At 42.1% G+C, this 17,689-nt stretch overlaps 1 protein-coding gene across 2 annotated transcripts in view; it reads left to right on the top strand.

Annotated features, from left to right (window-relative positions):
* tm9sf4 (transmembrane 9 superfamily protein member 4) overlaps window positions 1–17,689 on the top strand; it is a 48,665-nt gene that overhangs the window by 21,587 nt on the left and 9,389 nt on the right. For both annotated transcript variants that reach the window (XM_060938036.1, XM_060938035.1), the window contains exons 9-15: window positions 9,738–9,808; window positions 9,899–10,031; window positions 10,132–10,213; window positions 10,376–10,451; window positions 14,900–14,983; window positions 17,062–17,237; window positions 17,456–17,519. In XM_060938036.1, the coding sequence (XP_060794019.1) occupies window positions 9,738–9,808; window positions 9,899–10,031; window positions 10,132–10,213; window positions 10,376–10,451; window positions 14,900–14,983; window positions 17,062–17,237; window positions 17,456–17,519 (686 nt within the window). The remainder of the gene's footprint in view (window positions 1–9,737; window positions 9,809–9,898; window positions 10,032–10,131; window positions 10,214–10,375; window positions 10,452–14,899; window positions 14,984–17,061; window positions 17,238–17,455; window positions 17,520–17,689) is intronic.

The following is a 17,689-nucleotide window of genomic DNA, read 5'->3' as shown; positions in this document are numbered from 1 at the left end:
AGCTGGGATAGGCTCCAGCTTGCCTGCGACCCTGTAGAACAGGATAAAGCGGCTACAGATAATGAGATGAGATGAGGTTTGGGGAAATAATGCCATCTACAGGTTTGGAATGCTTATGAATGTGATTGAAAACGCAGATGTTCGGTTATGTGTGGAAGGGATTTTTTTCGAAGACGAGGTGGTGTGGATAAAACATTTTTATAAACGGAGGGGGGGAAATGTTCGGTTTTAAAAATACCCGGCTACGTGTGTACATGGCCTTAATGAACTTTTTTTTTTTTTTTTCAAACAGAATTTGGTTTTCAAATTTCATTAACACCTGACCTAATGAGCAATGCAAACATTATGTAGGTTTCATTATCATCGCTACTACTGCTGCTAGTTTGCAGCAAGCAGTTTGGACAAGGCTACGGCAACTTGGCAGGCAAATCCATAGAAAGTCATTTGACTAACCAGACTGCACAGCTATTGCAACGTTATCGCTAGCTCTAAAAGCTAAAAATGTAGGGCTGGGTGTGTGGGTGGGCGCTTTTTTTTTTTTTTTGTGGCATCACTATTTGTGGTATGAATGTATGGAACAGATCTAGTTATGAATTTCTGTCTGAATTTCTCTGGGGGATTTTAATGTAATGAAAATTTACAGTAGACGTCCAAAACCTGGGTTAACGGGCCTCTTGCCTTCCTTTTAGCACCACTCTCATCCCTTTCATAGTCATTGTGACAGTAACAGTGCTGTTAAAGGGGAACTGAAGTCATTTTTAAACTTGCTTTATGTCTTAATTAACGTGTTGTTCAGTTACGTTTTCAGTTTTATTAACCTTGTATCGTGACTCATATTGGCACGTACTCGCACAAGTCTCGTGAAGATCGCGCAGATAAGCGACGCCTGCCGTGGACCAAACGAACTACGCCTTTTCAGTTTTTAGCCATGTTGAATGTAGTTCGTTTGGTCCACGGCAGGCGTCGTTTATCTGCGCGATCTTCACGAGACTTGTGCGAGACTTCAAACATGAAGTGTCAGCGCTGCCATTTTGAAAACTTTACACAGCTGCCAGATCACCAAGTCGTTCCAATTTAGATTAATTTCGAGATTTGCCAGCTTCATCAGTGATGAGATTATTCCATACGACTTTCCATTGGTTAAATGGAAAAAGGAAAAAAAAAACCGCTTTCGGACACTACTCCGTCGTGCTGGTATTTACTAGGGCTGTAACGATACACCCAACTCACGATTCGATTCGTATCGCGATTTTTGACCCACGATTCGATACACCCACGATTTTTTTTAAATGCATTTTTAAAGTAGTAAATTTGACTTATTAACATTTACTTACTTACATTAACTATTCAATAACAAATAATTCAGACCACTGCAGAGAATGAGTAATATGTATGCAAAAATGAACAAATGTACATCCAAAGACTGTTTTATTTCTCAAAATAATACTGTTGAGCCGGAAGCTCTGTTTTTTTCGGTTCTGAAAAAGTCATTTTTCCAAATCATGTAAATCCGTTAAGATTTTTTTTTGGGGGGGGGATAGCTCTCTCACTGTCTCACTCTCATAGGGCCAATGATTTTCTGTGATCGCGGAAAACAGATGGAAATTGCGGAATTTTTATGGTGAAACATTGCTCGCGTGTCAAAATGTAACTGCCGCAGAAGGCTTCCGCCCAAGCAGACATGCCTTCAGTGTTGCCAGATATTGCTAACGTTTTCCACCCCAAAATATGTTCAAAACCAGCCAAAAAGCACCTAAACCCGCCCAATCTGGCAACACTGCATGCCTTTCCGGTCAAGTGATTGTGATTGGCTTGTGGCACACCTAGCCAGCCAATGAGCTGCTTGTTTACAGATTCGCTCCCTGCGTCGCAACCAGAATGGCGACCGCTTAAAAGAAATGAATGCTCTGCCAGTGGCGAGTGTGGACGTTGCGTGACTCGCAGAAGATTGTCGCAGGTCGGCGAAAAAACGACTTACTAATAGATATAAAAAATAAAAGTAATTTAAGTAAGTTTAAAATGTAATTTAAATAAAAAGTAAAGTATTCATAAATTGAAGTTTGGAAGCACCTCTGTTTTTGGGCTGAGGAGAAGTTTGAAAGGGTGTACCGCGATTCTGCCTTCTTGTATCGCGACACGGATCGTGGCTCTGCGTATCGCGATTTCGATTTCGATACGCATATTGTTACAGCCCTAGTATTTACGTCATTACTGTCACACAATTAAAACGTGCCAGATCAGGCGGCTGGTGGGTTTTGAAAATAATAAATACATTCGTGTATTTTTGTGATAAATCCATATTATACTGAGCACATTTCCCACATTAATCAATACAAAGTACCTGCATCTTTCAGTTCCTTTAAATCAAGGCTGAATACTTTCTTCTTTGCCGCTGCCTTTTATTACATCAAATTTGAGACTTTTAATTTGATTCCTTTCAGCACGACCACAATGCATGATGGGGTATATTGCTTTGGTTAGTGACCATCGGTTGTACACTACTTTTCATGATGCATTGTGGGATACTTTGAGTGCGCTATATAGGGTGTAAATAATCCTCACTAAGGTTTCGGACAGCACTACAAAACGGCGTCCTCACTATGTAGTGCCCTATATAGTGAGTAGGGAGCGTTTTCGGACACGAAAAACTTCCGGCTTGATTACGTCAGCATTCGAAAGAGGGCGCGCGCGTCTTTTGACAACGTTGGCAGATGTTGGTCGCTTTGATTTCCGCTGTACTTTTTACTTCCGTCCTACGATGTCTCGCACAGGTCTCAGCGAATCTCGTTTATGGCCATCGCTTTGACATATGGACTGATATATTACAGAGCATATTTCAAACACTCATAACTTGCTATAGCAGTGAGAAAATAGCTGTCAGAAATGCATTCCTATATTTAATATATAGATGAAAGTCTTCCGGATTTGCCTGGAAAATTGGATATTTGACAAAACTCTTGAAAATCTCCGGTTTTCCGAATGAAGAAATTTATTTTTCGGATTTTTCCCGTTCCGTTTCATAGAAATTCGGTTTTGCGATCGCTCGGCTTGTTTACGTTCGGCGACAGGGCGCCGCCATTTTTGTAGTCTCGCAATGCTTGCTGGTGTGTACGAGACCTTATATGCTTATATACATACCTCATGTCATGTGAACGAGATTTTATCGCAATATCGTGCTTTAGAAAACGCGGTCTGTCTTTTGTGTAACTATTTAATACCAGTTGAATTATTATTTTCTAAACATATATGCAGTATTGGGCGGCACGGTGGTGTAGTGGTTAGCGCTGTCGCCTCACAGCAAGAAGGGCCGGGTTTGAGCCCCGTGGCCGGCGAGGGCCTTTCTGTGCGGAGTTTGCATGTTCTCCCCGTGTCTGCGTGGGTTTCCTCCGGGTGCTCCGGTTTCCCCCACAGTCCAAAGACATGCAGGTTAGGTTAACTGGTGACTCTAAATTGACCGTAGGTGTGAGTGTGAATGGTTGTCTGTGTCTATGTGTCAGCCCTGTGATGACCTGGCGACTTGTCCAGGGTGTACCCCGCCTTTCGCCCGTAGTCAGCTGGGATAGGCTCCAGCTTGCCTGCGACCCTGTAGAACAGGATAAAGCGGCTACAGATAATGAGATGAGATATGCAGTATTGCACATAAGATGTGACAGCATCACTTTAAATAAGTTTTGACATCCAATACTGAAAATTCTGAATTTAGAACAATGTACTCCTGAAAATTACTCATTAACTAGGGGAATTAAATGTGATATTTTTTTGGACATGTTAATCATTAATGTACATGAAAGAAAAAGGCTTAAATGTTATAACTTGTTTCAGTGAAAAGTACTAGAATGCAGGGTTTTGCGTGTTATGTTGTTTAAATTTTTTCGGGGGACCCCCCCCCCCAATCTTAGTTTGACTTTCAAAAGTTCAGGATGTTTTTTCTTTGCTCCACTTTCATCTCTATTTAGTAAAATGAGAGAAATAGAATTTTGATGATAAATTTGCCTTCAGTTCTCCTTTCAGCAAGAATATCAAAGGAATATTTCATCCAGTGCTTTTTTTTTTTAAATCCTTTCTGTCCATGAGCAATTATGTTTTCCTGTACTGAGACAGAAAATCTGTCATCTTGAAACACACCCTATTAGATGTCGTTAAATGTTGTGTCGACGCGAGATCTATATAGCTAGACTATAAAAGGTAGATAGTGTATATAATAGGGCTGTGCCGATAGACGATGCCATTGTCCATCGACGATGGTGGTCATCCATTACGATGGAGAGCCACCATCGTGATACCACGCCCCCTCCTGTCATAAACATGTATATATCATCTGGGCCTATTTAACCTAAAAAGTTAGTTTTTTGTTAGTTTAGTTAGTTAGTTTTGTTTAATATATAAATATATTATCTAACATAATTGTATATAAATACATAATTATATAAATCATTATAAAGTAATATCCTATTACCGCTTGTTCACGTAGGCTATGGTGCAGGGACGTGCTAGTGAACATAACATGTGGTTACACAAATACAGTATGCTACTAATAATACATTTTGACTTCATTTTTTAGCCTACACTATACTTTTAATGTAAAATTTGTCATGTTGTTCAAACAAATAGCCACTATTAACGACTTCAGTCGGGAAATATTGCACCTTATCAAACGGCAGTGAAGTGCAGACTTCGGCAGAAGTCAAATAACTTTAATCTGGTAAATAGGCCTACTTTCAGACACAAAATGGTCCACTCTAAGCCATAATGTCAGACCAAATGGAAGAATGAAGGTGATTCTGATAAATGTAAAGACAGTAAAAAAAAAAAAGCTGGTGCAATAATTCAAACACTAATAAATTGGAAAAATTAGCGCGTTCAAGTGCGCACTAAAGGCCGAAACGCATCTTCAATTGTTATGGTGTAAATAAACAATGAGTAATAGCTTAAGTGTAGTTTTTTTCTCATAATTTGAATACTAGTCTTTCATTGTTAGAGCAGATTAATATCTTACCGTGATCAGTGAGTGCTCAGGGAGGTTCATTTCCACCTGTGCTTTGCGCAGCTCATTTCTCCGAAGCCAGCTGTGTGCAAACGCAGTGTTGACTGCTCGGCAAACTCCAAACGCTCGGTCTGTACTGGCCCTCTGTTGCGCAAGCAAGTTGGTTATGGCCAGGTTCAAATTGTGCCCAAAACAACTTAACCACGGCCATTTCAATTGCCTGATGGCTGTGACAATATTCGCCCCGTTGTTATGCAGGCGATCTTTTTCTCCTCTATTTTCCATTCGGCAAGTGTCTCGCGCAACGCATCTTCTAAATTGTCCGCTGAACGTGTCTCTGGCATGAAACTCGTCTGCAGGCATTTGGACTGCATTGCCCACTCTCGGTCCACATAATGTACGGTAGCTGACATGTAGGGCATCATGTTGCAGCTGGACCACATATCCATTATCAAGGCCAAATATTCCACATCACCTAGCGCTTTTTTTCTTTACGTGCCAAAGCCTCGGATGAGTATCTAATACTTTTAATAATAATAATAATAAAATTTTAATAATGTGGTATTAAAATCCCCCCCATGATATGATTGTCCATCATGATGTTTGCACTGTAAACATCGTCGATGCCAATTAAGGGGACATCGCACAGCCCTAGTATATAAAGACACTTTAATGATCCCTTTGAAAAAATTTACTACTTTAGGCACTAAATATACAGAACAAATGCACCTAAATGCATGTTTTACGCATTTACACATGCACCCAGTGCGGAAATACAGCATATCAGCAACAACTGACACATTCACATTCAGCGTCTGTGTGGGTGGTGTGAGGTATTAGAATAATGTGAAGGAACATTCAACCAAATTAAAGCATGTAGCTTCGGTCAGCTTTCCAACACTGGAACAATACAATCAAAAGTCAGTCTGATCACTTGCATGTTCTGTAAGGCTTCCTGATCCATGCATGATTGTATCCAGAACATAGTCCGTTCTGTGAAAGAGAGCTTAACGTTGTGTATTTTCATTCGACGTCCATTCAGGTGACTTGTTTTTGGCGTCAGTATGAACTCATCATGCTGAAATTCTTATGGTAATCAGTCACCTGTCGATGCTGAATATAGAGATTAGGCTGGAAAACTGCTTGAGCATTTCTTTAATACAGCTGGGTGCCCTCTATTCTGACACCGCTACGCTTCAGTGTTTTATCCGCACTTGGAAACCCAGCAATAGTAGCTTCAGAATCACTTTTGCTCGTTCTGCTTCTAATGCAACACATCCACAGACACTGCTTACAGAAAGGCTAGTGATGATAAGAAAAGGTTTAGTATTAATACACAGGTGATTTTATAGAAAATCGCATGTGCTGATTGGTCAAGAAGTTCGGACTATTTCTCGATAATCACTACAAGCGATTCGGCAAAATGGCAGCCAATCGCTTTGTCGGCGTAAGTGAGGAAAATTACAAATGATGAAAGTCAAGTCAAGTTTATTTGTGTAGCGCTTTTAACAGTAAACATTGTCGCAAAGCAGCTTTACAGAATTTGAACGACTTAAAACACGAGCTAATTTTATCCCTAATCTATCCCCAATGAGCAAGCCTGTGGCGACGGTGGCAAGGAAAAACTCCCTCAGACAACATGAGGAAGAAACCTCGAGAGGAACCAGACTCAAAAGGGAACCCATCCTCGTTTGGGCAACAACAGACAACATGACTATAGCATTAACAGTCCTAACATAAAGTCAGCTTCGTTGATTCTATAAACCCCCCACTGATGGAAACCCGAGCGCAAAACCGTTCACGACAACCGCAGTCCCAAAGTCAGCAAGTCAACTGCAGTCCCCAGCCACAAAAAGCACCACTGCAAGAGTCCAGAGCATCCTCCAGGCGCGACCCCCAACTGTCCACGTGGGGCCGCCCTCCACAGGAGCGATGCGATGAGACTCCAACCAGACACGGCACCAGGATCATGGATGCAAACGGCGCGCCTTTTGGTGGATGCCGCCTTTTTCACAGCTGTCTGGGGGACTTGTGTGAATCACGCAGATCCGATGAGGTTTTTTTTGGGGGGGGGCGTTGGAGTATCTGATTATAATTTCATCAAAGTAAATTCTGTATTAAAATTACTAAATAAGCAAATGCCGTTACAGTCCATAAGAGAAGAAAACAGTAAATCAGAAAGCTGCGCACGTAAAGCCAATTACGTAACTTGCGTAACTTACGTTGGACTGATGGAAATCCTTGCGCATGCAGTGAAGTGCAGCCAGCAGCAGATAATGGCGCGCAGCCAATTGGCTTTACGTGCGCAGCTTTCTGATTTACTGTTTTCTTCTCTTATACTTCCTATGTTTCATGGACTGTAACGGCATTTGCTTATTTAGTAATTTTAATACAGAATTTACTTTGATGAAATTATAATCAGACACTCCAACGCCCCCCCCCCCCCCAAAAAAAAAAAAAAACCTCATCGTATCTGCGCGATTCACACAAGTCCCCCAGACAGCCGTGAAAAAGGCGGCATCCGCCAAAAGGCGCGCCGTCTGCATCCATGCAGGATGGATCAGGCAGGTCCAAGGAGCAGAAGAGGTCAGCATCTCAATCCCAGGACCGACATGTAACTCAGAGGGACAGATTTTGGGGGGCAGGGGGGAGGAAAAAAACCCACAGGTTGTTAGGTATGCCCGGTGTCACCTGAATAAGTAGGAACAGTATACATATTGCACTGAGTACAAGCAGGGACTCCGGCAAAACTAACTATGACAGCATAACTAAAAGGGGAGAGCCAGAAGGTAACGCAGGCATGAGGGAGCCCTGAAAGAAAACGCTGTTCCTAAAAGCGCTAAACATGCTACGAAGTTTGGTCTAAAACTATTCAGAGGTAAAGTGGAATTGTGATTTTCTTTATTTCAAAACAAGGTATTTTTATGTGAGTCGGCATAGATAAGTGATAGAAGTCTGCGCCGTGCCGTTATTACATTTGCATGCCACTTTTGAAGGTTGAAATGATTTTTTTTTTTTTAAATACTCACCAATTATCCACCTCAGGCTCAGTGAATATCTTCACTTTGCCTTTCGAGAATAACTGTTAAATAATATCCTGTTCTACAACCCTGATTCCAAAAAAGTTGGGACAAAGTACAAATTGTAAATAAAAATGGAATGCAATAATTTACAAATCTCAAAAACTGATATTGTATTCACAATAGAACACAGACAACATATCAAATGTCGAAAGTGAGACATTTTGAAATTTCATGCCAAATATTGGCTCATTTGAAATTTCATGACAGCAACACATCTCAAAAAAGTTGGGACAGGGGCAATAAGAGGCTGGAAAAGTTAAGCGTACAAAAAAGGAACAGCTAGAGGACCAAATTGCAACTCATTAGGTCAATTGGCAATAGGTCATTAACATGACTGGGTATAAAAAGAGCATCTTGGAGTGGCAGCGGCTCTCAGAAGTAAAGATGGGAAGAGGATCACCAATCCCCCTAATTCTGCGCCGACAAATAGTGGAGCAATATCAGAAAGGAGTTCGACAGTGTAAAATTGCAAAGAGTTTGAACATATCATCATCTACAGTGCATAATATCATCAAAAGATTCAGAGAATCTGGAAGAATCTCTGTGCGTAAGGGTCAAGGCTGGAAAACCATACTGGGTGCCCGTGATCTTTGGGCCCTTAGACGGCACTGCATCACATACAGGCATGCTTCTGTATTGGAAATCACAAAATGGGCTCAGGAATATTTCCAGAGAACATTATCTGTGAACACAATTCATCGTGCCATCCGCCGTTGCCAGCTAATACTCTATAGTTCAAAGAAGAAGCCGTATCTAAACATGATCCAGAAGCGCAGACGTCTTCTCTGGGCCAAGGCTCATTTAAAATGGACTGTGGCAAAGTGGAAAACTGTTCTGTGGTCAGACGAATCAAAATTTGAAGTTCTTTATGGAAATCAGGGACGTCGTGTCATTCGGACTAAAGAGGAGAAGGACGACCCAAGTTGTTATCAGCGCTCAGTTCAGAAGCCTGCATCTCTGATGGTATGGGGTTGCATTAGTGTGTGGCATGGACAGCTTACACATCTGGAAAGACACCATCAATGCTGAAAGGTATATCCAGGTTCTAGAGCAACATATGCTCCCATCCAGACGACATCTCTTTCAGGGAAGACCTTGCATTTTCCAACATGACAATGCCAAACCACATACTGCATCAATTACAGCATCATGGCTGCGTAGAAGAAGGGTCCGGGTACTGAACTGGCCAGCCCGCAGTCCAGATCTTTCACCCATAGAAAACATTTGGCGCATCATAAAACGGAAGATACGACAAAAAAGACCTAAGACAGTTGAGCAACTAGAATCCTACATTAGACAAGAATGGGTTAACATTCCTATCCCTAAACTTGAGCAACTTGTCTCCTCAGTCCCCAGACGTTTACAGACTGTTGTAAAGAGAAAAGGGGATGTCTCACAGTGGGAAACATGGCCTTGTCCCAACTTTTTTGAGATGTGTTGTTGTCATGAAATTTAAAATCACCTAATTTTTATCTTTAAATGATATGCCATCTATGTTCTATTCTGAATAAAATATGGAATTTTGAAACTTCCACATCATTGCATTCCATTTTTATTTACAATTTGTACTTTGTCCCAACTTTTTTGGAATCGGGGTTGTACTACTAGACCAGGGTTTCTTGTTACAGCAGCTGATGTCTTCATCGGTGAATGCGTTTCCGTGTTTGCAGGCATCCTGAGTATGATCATCATCAGGACCTTGAGGAAAGACATCGCGAACTACAACAGAGAGGACGACATTGTAAGAGAATCCTGTCTGCCTCTGTGCTCGCATTGAAGTCGTCTTCTCGGTTTGCATTTCCTAATGCTGTTTAACGTCACGGTCTTTCAGGAGGACACCATGGAGGAATCTGGCTGGAAGAACGTTCATGGAGATGTTTTCCGCCCACCTCAGTATCCCATGATTCTCAGTTCTCTGCTCGGCTCTGGGATTCAGCTCTTTTGTATGATCCTCATTGTTATCTGTGAGTAGGACAGATTAATGAAGATCCATGGAAAGCATTATAATAACGCTGCCAGTGAGAGAAACACTAATGACCAGTGGTGTTTTTGTGTGTGATAAAGTCGTGGCCATGCTAGGCATGTTGTCTCCATCTAGTCGGGGGGCTCTGATGACCACTGCCTGCTTCCTCTTTATGTTTATGGGGTAAGATGAGCTCATGTTTGTAACTCTGTATGTGTATATGTTTGCCATGTGCTTGTGTATGTCCACATGCCTGTGTGTGAAGCATGCGTTTGAGATTTTAGATCAGTTCCTAGTTGTTTTAATGTGTGTGGGTTTTTTTTTTTTTTTAATCATTTTCTCCAGTGTGTTTGGAGGCTACTTTGCTGGCCGACTGTATCGCACGCTGAAAGGTCACAGATGGAAGAAAGGAGCTTTCTGTGTGAGTAACTGCACCTTAATACAGTAAAGCAATCTTTCCATAGCTACAACAGGCAAGAACGTATTTCCATTTTGCGTTTTGGGAGATGTTTGAATCTTGAAACCACTCTCCTTCATCCCATCTCACGGGCAGACGAATTGTTTCAATCTGTTAGCTAGTCCATTGGGCAAGTGTGCTGCTCAGTCCTGGGTTTTGGCTGCCTGGAAACGTATTTGACTACAGGATTCTCCAGAAAATCTGAAGTTGCTGGCTAAAAAAAAAAAAAACAAGTAGTAGGTGGCTTTGGAATTTGTGGTGGCAAAGGCGCACTAATGCTGGGGGCATATCCCCTCACCCCACCCCAAAAATTTTGACATTTACGTGGCTTCTGGTGCATTCTCAGCTCATAAATTACTAACCGTTTCCCTGTAAAATACTTGCAAAATGTGTATGAAATTTCCCTCCAGATGTGTGTCCTTGGCTTTCTCAGTTCCCCCGCTGTAGTACGCTGCCTGGCTCTGTAACATAACTACATGGGTGAGCTTATCTGGTGCATATGTAATGTACTTGATGTGCTTCTGGTGTGGTATTGTATAATTTTAATTTCAGCATAAATGTTTGCACCCACTTAGTTATTTGTCGCCTCACAGCAAGAAGGTTCTGGGTTCAAATCCAGCGGCTGGCGAGGGCCTTTCTATGTGGAGTTTGCATGTGCTCCCCGTGTCTGCATGGGTTTCCTCCGGGTGCTCCGGTTTCCTCCACAGTCCAAAGACATGCAGTTAGGTTAACGTGGGGCAGCCTTGGGCTGAAGTCCCCTTGAGCGAGGTACTTAACCCCTGACTGCTCCCCGGGCGCTGTAGTATGGCTGCCCACTGCTCTGGGTGTGTGTGCGTGTGTTCAACGCTTCAGATGGGTTAAATGCAGAGGATGAATCTCTCTGTGCTTGAAGTGTGCATGTGACAAATAAAGGTTTCTTCTTCTTCTTAGCTAAGGAACTACCCATCTCTATGGGAACTGAGGCACTGGATATGAAAACAGTTCTTAGAAATGAAAATATTAATTGCAATTTCTATGTACAAACCTGTAGCCTGGGAAATCCCATGCTGCTTTGCACAATCGTTCCGATCTGAAAAGACAGCATGGAAACTATGGTCTAAAGGCTCGCCTGAGTTAGGGAGCCAGTCAGAGAGTGGGGAGGGGTGGAAAGACAGTGACGCGTACTACTCGACAAACGGAAGCTTGTAGTTTATTTGGGACTGTTTACGGATCACATTTAACATGGCGGCGAGCGATACGAACCAAACTTTCGATCAAGCTTTAGACACTGTTCTGAATAGTTTAGAGCGGCAGTAATCGTTCGGTGCCATTGTTTTCCTATTTTTGTTTTGCCTTCTCTTTCCTTCTCTTCTTCGCCTCTTCGTCGCTCTAACTACGTCACCGGGTACAACTGCCATGATTGGCCATGGGCTACGTATACGCCAAATGATAGACATTCGCAACGTCCAATAAACGGCCGTTGACAATCGTAAACCACACCTCCCCTACGAGAAATTCAATAGGCGGATTCCAGACCATATTTCACTTGTGATATGGTCTGGTGTTAACCAGACTAACAAACCTGCAGAAAACATAGACTTTATATTTATTTGGCCCATGGAAGGTTTTAGTTTCTTCTTCGGTGGCATTTCGTGAAAACCGAGTGAAATCGTCTGCAGCAATCACCAGCTGCGTCTTTACCGTCGTCTGTGACGGCGTGGTCCGGCTCAGCCAATCAGAGTGCAAGAATCTTTCAATAAATATGGCGTCGCTTCCGGTCATGCTAGACCCGGGTCGAAGACAATTTCGTGGTGAAATAATTGGATTTGCAGTGGAGACGATATAAATCACTTGAATGTTGAAAAGCAAGTTTTTATTTTTTTCTGGGATTGAGTAGCCGGTTCAGACCATCTGTGTGCTTGTGGACATCACTGTGACTAGGTCAAGAGACAGCAAAAGTAATTAAAAAAAAAAACAAAACGTGGTGAACTGGTCATGTGCGTTTATGTTCTTATCGTCTCCTGTTTTTTTTGGGTTTTTTTTTTGTAAATTCACCCTTGAAAGAAATCACAATGTCACATTAGATATAAATACATTGAGTCTAGCGTCTTTATTATAGCTTTGTGCTATATTTTATGCTGTTTCTTCAGTGTTTCCACATCAGCTGATGTATACTATACACTGGTCAAAAATTTGTGGACACCTGACCATCATCCTCATATGTGGGTGTGTTTTTTTTTTTTTTGTTTGTTTTTTAAAATAAACATTCCATTTCCAGATTTAGTCCTCGATTTGCTGTTGTATTAATCTCCACTCCTCTTAAAAGGATTTTGGATCTTCTCTAGAATTTGGGGCGTCGTCATAGTGGATTTTCCCAACCAGCCACCACAGCATTAGTGAGATCAGCATTAGGAGACTTGGCAAGTAGTCGAGGTTCAGTTTCATCCCAGAGGTGTTCACTGGGGTTGAGGCCAGGGCTCTGTGCAGGCCACTTGTTCTTTCACTTCAACCTTGGCAAAGCATGTCTTCATGGACCTCACGTTGTGTGCGGAGGCATTGTTATACTGGAACAGGTTTGTGCCTCTTAGTTTCAATGAAGGAAAATAGTCGTGCTCCAGCATCCAAAGACATTGTATACAATTGTGTGCTTCCAAGTTTGTGGCAACAGTTTGGGGAAGATCCGCATATGAGCGTGATTATCAGGTGTCCGCAAATTTGGCACCACGAGTTGACCTAGTGGTTAGCATGTCCGCCTCTTGATCGGGAGATCACGAGTTCTACTCATGGTCGGATCATACCAAAAACCATCATAAAGATGGTACCTACTGCCGTCTGGCAAGGCACACGGCAATACAGATGTGAGTGGGGAGTCAAACTCTCATGGTTACCAGAGGACCAGCCCCCCACTGTAACCCTAGCTGCATAGGCGAGAGGCCGAGGGCTATGGAAACGGAGATCGAGCCCGCCCAATGCACCGGAAGGAAGGACTTTAGACTTGTAGACAAATTTGGCCGTCTAGTGACCGTCGTGCAGCAGTTGATGGGATTCTGAAGCATGTGCAATGGTTACATCATTAAAGCGCATCACACCATGGTAAAGTCTGTTGCGTTTAAACATCCACACCAAAAGCAAACTGATGTTTTGCCAAAGCCTGTAGGAAGCAGAGTTTACGCTGGCTGTTGATCTTTGAAACAAATAATTAAAAAACTAATTCGGGTTGGTTTATCCTTGCTGTTAACTATCCGTACGCGACGAATAGTGAAGGAAAATCTTAAAGGAACAGTCCACCGTACTTCCATAATGAAATATGTTCTTCTCTGAATTGAGACGAGCTGCTCCGTACCTCTCCGAGCTTTGCGCGACCTCCCAGTCAGTCAGACGCGCTGTTACTCCTGTTAGCAATGTAGCTAGGCTCAGCATGGCCAATGGTATTTTTTGGGGCTGTAGTTAGATGCGACCAAACTCTTCCGCGTTTTTCCTGTTTACATAGGTTTATATGACCAGTGATATGAAACAAGTTCAGTTACACAAATTGAAACGTAGCGATTTACTATGGTATGGAAAGTCCGCACTATAATGACAGGCGTACTAACACCTTCTGCGCGCTTCGGCAGCGCATTGATACCTTCACTCAGGAGTCACGGTATCAATGCGCTGTCGAAGCGTGCAGAAGGTGTTAGTACGCCTGTCATTATAGTGCGGACTTTCCATAGCATAGAAAATCGCTACGTTTCAATTTTTTTAACTGAACTTGTTTCATATCACTGGTCATATAAACCTATGTAAACAGGAAAAACGCGGAAGAGTTTGGTCGCATCTAACTACAGCCCCAAAAAATACCGTTGGCCATACTGAGCCTAGCTACATTGCTAACAGGAGTGACAGCGCATCTGACTGACTGGGAGGTCGCGCAAAGCTCGGAGAGGTACGGATCAGCTCGTCTCAATTCAGAAAAGAACATATTTCATTATGGAAGTACGGTGGACTGTTCCTTTAAACCTACCAAAAGGTCCGTTTTGAGTGCCAGTGTTCTGGGATGTTCTAGATTCATAAATATTTTTGAATGTACAGTGAAAGGATTTGAGATTTGGCTCACAATAATAATCACACCCATGGCAGAAAGTTTGAAAGATAAATGGAGCTTGTCAGTTTGTAAACGTTACAGTTTGATTTGGAAACCAGACGAACAGAGATGTTTATGACTCTGCTGTTCCATCTAGTGGACATCGCTTTCAGGTACACATAAGATCTACAACTGGGTATGTGAACGTAACTGCTGCGTACACACGTGCTGTATATTTAGTGCAAGTGAAGTATATATGTGCCTCAGTGCAGATTTTAACACTGTTTTTAAACTGATAGTCATGGTCTGTACTGCGTCTTGGGAAACCAGCTAATTTATGTCAGATGTTGTGTGTGTGTGTTCCCTATAGACTGCAACCCTGTACCCTGCAGTTGTGTTTGGAATCTGTTTCGTGCTGAACTGTTTTATCTGGGGAGAGCACTCCTCAGGGGCTGTGAGTATCTGTACATTCCGACACTCCGATTCACACATCCCACTGATTTAAGGCCACACCAATTCGATTAGTTGGTTCTCGGAATCGCCGCTTGAAGAAAATGCAAAATGAAAAAAAAAAATCAAAATCGACTGCAGGTTGAGGTCACGTGACGTCAAAAACCAATCAAATTGCCCCTTTCCCTTTAGATAAAGACTTGTGGAAGAAACATGCCTGTGGAGGGGAATCCTGCAAAGCCTGTTTGTGATTGTTAGTATACTCAGCGAACAGAAGCGTAAACTCTTTGACAGGTGTGTCGAAATTCAAGAGGGGGGAAAACTTTGCACAGTTGTACTTAGGGCTGTGCGATATGGGAAAAAATGAATATCCCGATACATTTTCTCCATTTCACGATATACGATATATATCTCGATATATTTAAATCTCTAAAGGACCCCATGAAATCTAACGTTTACTCTTTACTGTTTTCACTACAATCCCTGCAGATTAAATAACATTCTTGGTTAACTTTACAGGTGGTTTTCAACAACACATTTTAAATTTTCATGTTGGTGATTAATCACAATTGAATTGAAATAAGACTATTTTTATTCAACAAAGATGTGGCACAAACTGCAAAAACAATCTTGAAAATTGCAACAAAGGGGCAAAACAATACAGAGCTGCTCAGAGCTCAAACCAATAAAGTGCAAGCTCAACACTGAGAAAGACATTTAGCCTAAATAAGAAAAGTGCTCATTCATTAAATTATTTTAAAAAAGTAGATCTCCAAGCTATTAACCTGACTACTGAGAAATACTGGAATATTTACAATAGAGAGAGAGATCTGCAAAACATCATTTTTCTCTTTGCACACTTTTGAACTGAATGTTTTCTGGCTCTGCCTCTCAGATGTGTAGAATTCCGGCTGCTGCCTTTCGTGACGACAGGTTTTTTTGCACGCTTTACAAACTGGCATTTGCTGTTCCACGTCCTCCTCGCGATATCCAAAAAAATGCCAGATGACTGACCCCTTACTGGTTCTTTTAGGAACCAGTTCGTCCGCTTCCATTTTTAATGTGTCGCTGAAATTGACAGAGCTTACACGGTAGCCTATGCAGCACCAGCGATTGCACGAACTGAGTCAGCGCTGTAAACCAGAACTAGGAAATCTTCCCGCCGGCAGTGTTGCCAGATACTGCTGATGTTTTCCAGCCCAAAATATGTTCAAAACCCGCCAAAACGCACTTAAAACCGCCCAATCTGGCAACACAACCGAAACTAGAAAATCTTCCCGGAAGTTCCTTTCAGCACCGAGATGTCGCCCGGGATTGGTTGGCGAGTGCGTGACGTTATTGTTTTCTTTACCCTTAGGCAGCCTCTCACGTTACTGCCTGAGGGACAGGGAGAAAACCACCGGGAAATGTTTTAAACAAACACGAAACGAACGCAAGTCGGAAGATGACCATAAAATACTCTATAGTTACGATATAATAATTTTATGTATCGCACACAGAATTTTCGGCGATATATCGAGTATATTCGAGATATCGCACAGCCCTAGTTGTACTCAAGATGCTGTGAGCTTGTTATCCTGCGATGTGCCAACTTGGACTACAACTCTGTGGAGGTGGGTTTGATTTATATATTTCACTGATTGATGTGAGGGGCAAACAAAAAATCATTCGAAGTATTTAGCCATCAGAAGTAGCCTACTCCGGGTCAAATCTTTTTTTCTGTGCATTGTAGATGTTCAATTGACTGTAATTCAATCGTTTATTTAGCCTATCTGGTTTGCCTGATAAGACGTGCAGCCAGAGCTAGCCCTTAATGCATCTGGGTGGAAATAAGATAAGCTATTAAAAGAGCCATATGAAATGTGTAACAATAATGTATTGTCTTTGTTTTGTTTCTCTGTTATGAAAGCCCTCTATTTCCACCGCTAATTTTACCATCAGAGCATTTTTTTTTCGCACGCTCGCTTCATATTTTTCCTGAAAAAATCCGAGAACCAACTAATTAAATTGGTGTGACCTAAACGCTAAAAAAAAAAAAGTGATTTGGCTGATGCAGGCAGTAAGATTTCGCTCCTGTCTCAGGTTCCATTCACCACAATGCTGGCTCTGTTGTGTATGTGGTTTGGTATCTCAATGCCTCTGGTCTATTTGGGCTACTACTTCGGCTTCCGCAAACAGCCCTACGACAACCCAGTGCGCACCAATCAGATCCCACGCCAGGTTCCAGAGCAGCGCTGGTATATGAACAAGTTTGTAGGGTAAGTTTGGCCTTTTCCTACTTGGTGTGTAAAAATTAAATTGCGCAAGTTTATTGGAAGAGCTTACTCGTACTTGCCAATCAGAGCTGCGTAACATTAAACACTTCAACATTAAACCAATGTAAACAATTAAACACTTTCTTGAATTGCCAAGGGCTGAAAAGCACTAACCTGGCTTAATGTTATACTGACACTATTATCTGCCGTCTTTTCCGTAGGATCCTGATGGCTGGCATTCTCCCATTCGGTGCGATGTTTATTGAGCTCTTCTTCATCTTCAGTGTAAGTTTGACTTGCAAGTGAGCACCTGCTTTTATGCGAATTTTGCATTTTGCCTAACATTATCGGAATGAAAATATGATCTAATACTGTTGTTCCTCTTGGTATGTTGGTACACCAGCAGTTAACGGTAACGGATACCTCGTAGTAGGGATGAGCGAGTACACCATTAT

Source organism: Neoarius graeffei, chromosome 13, assembly GCF_027579695.1.
Source record: "Neoarius graeffei isolate fNeoGra1 chromosome 13, fNeoGra1.pri, whole genome shotgun sequence".
NCBI classification, from domain to species: Eukaryota; Metazoa; Chordata; class Actinopteri; order Siluriformes; family Ariidae; genus Neoarius; species Neoarius graeffei.
This window is presented reverse-complemented; position numbering and strand designations above follow the sequence as displayed.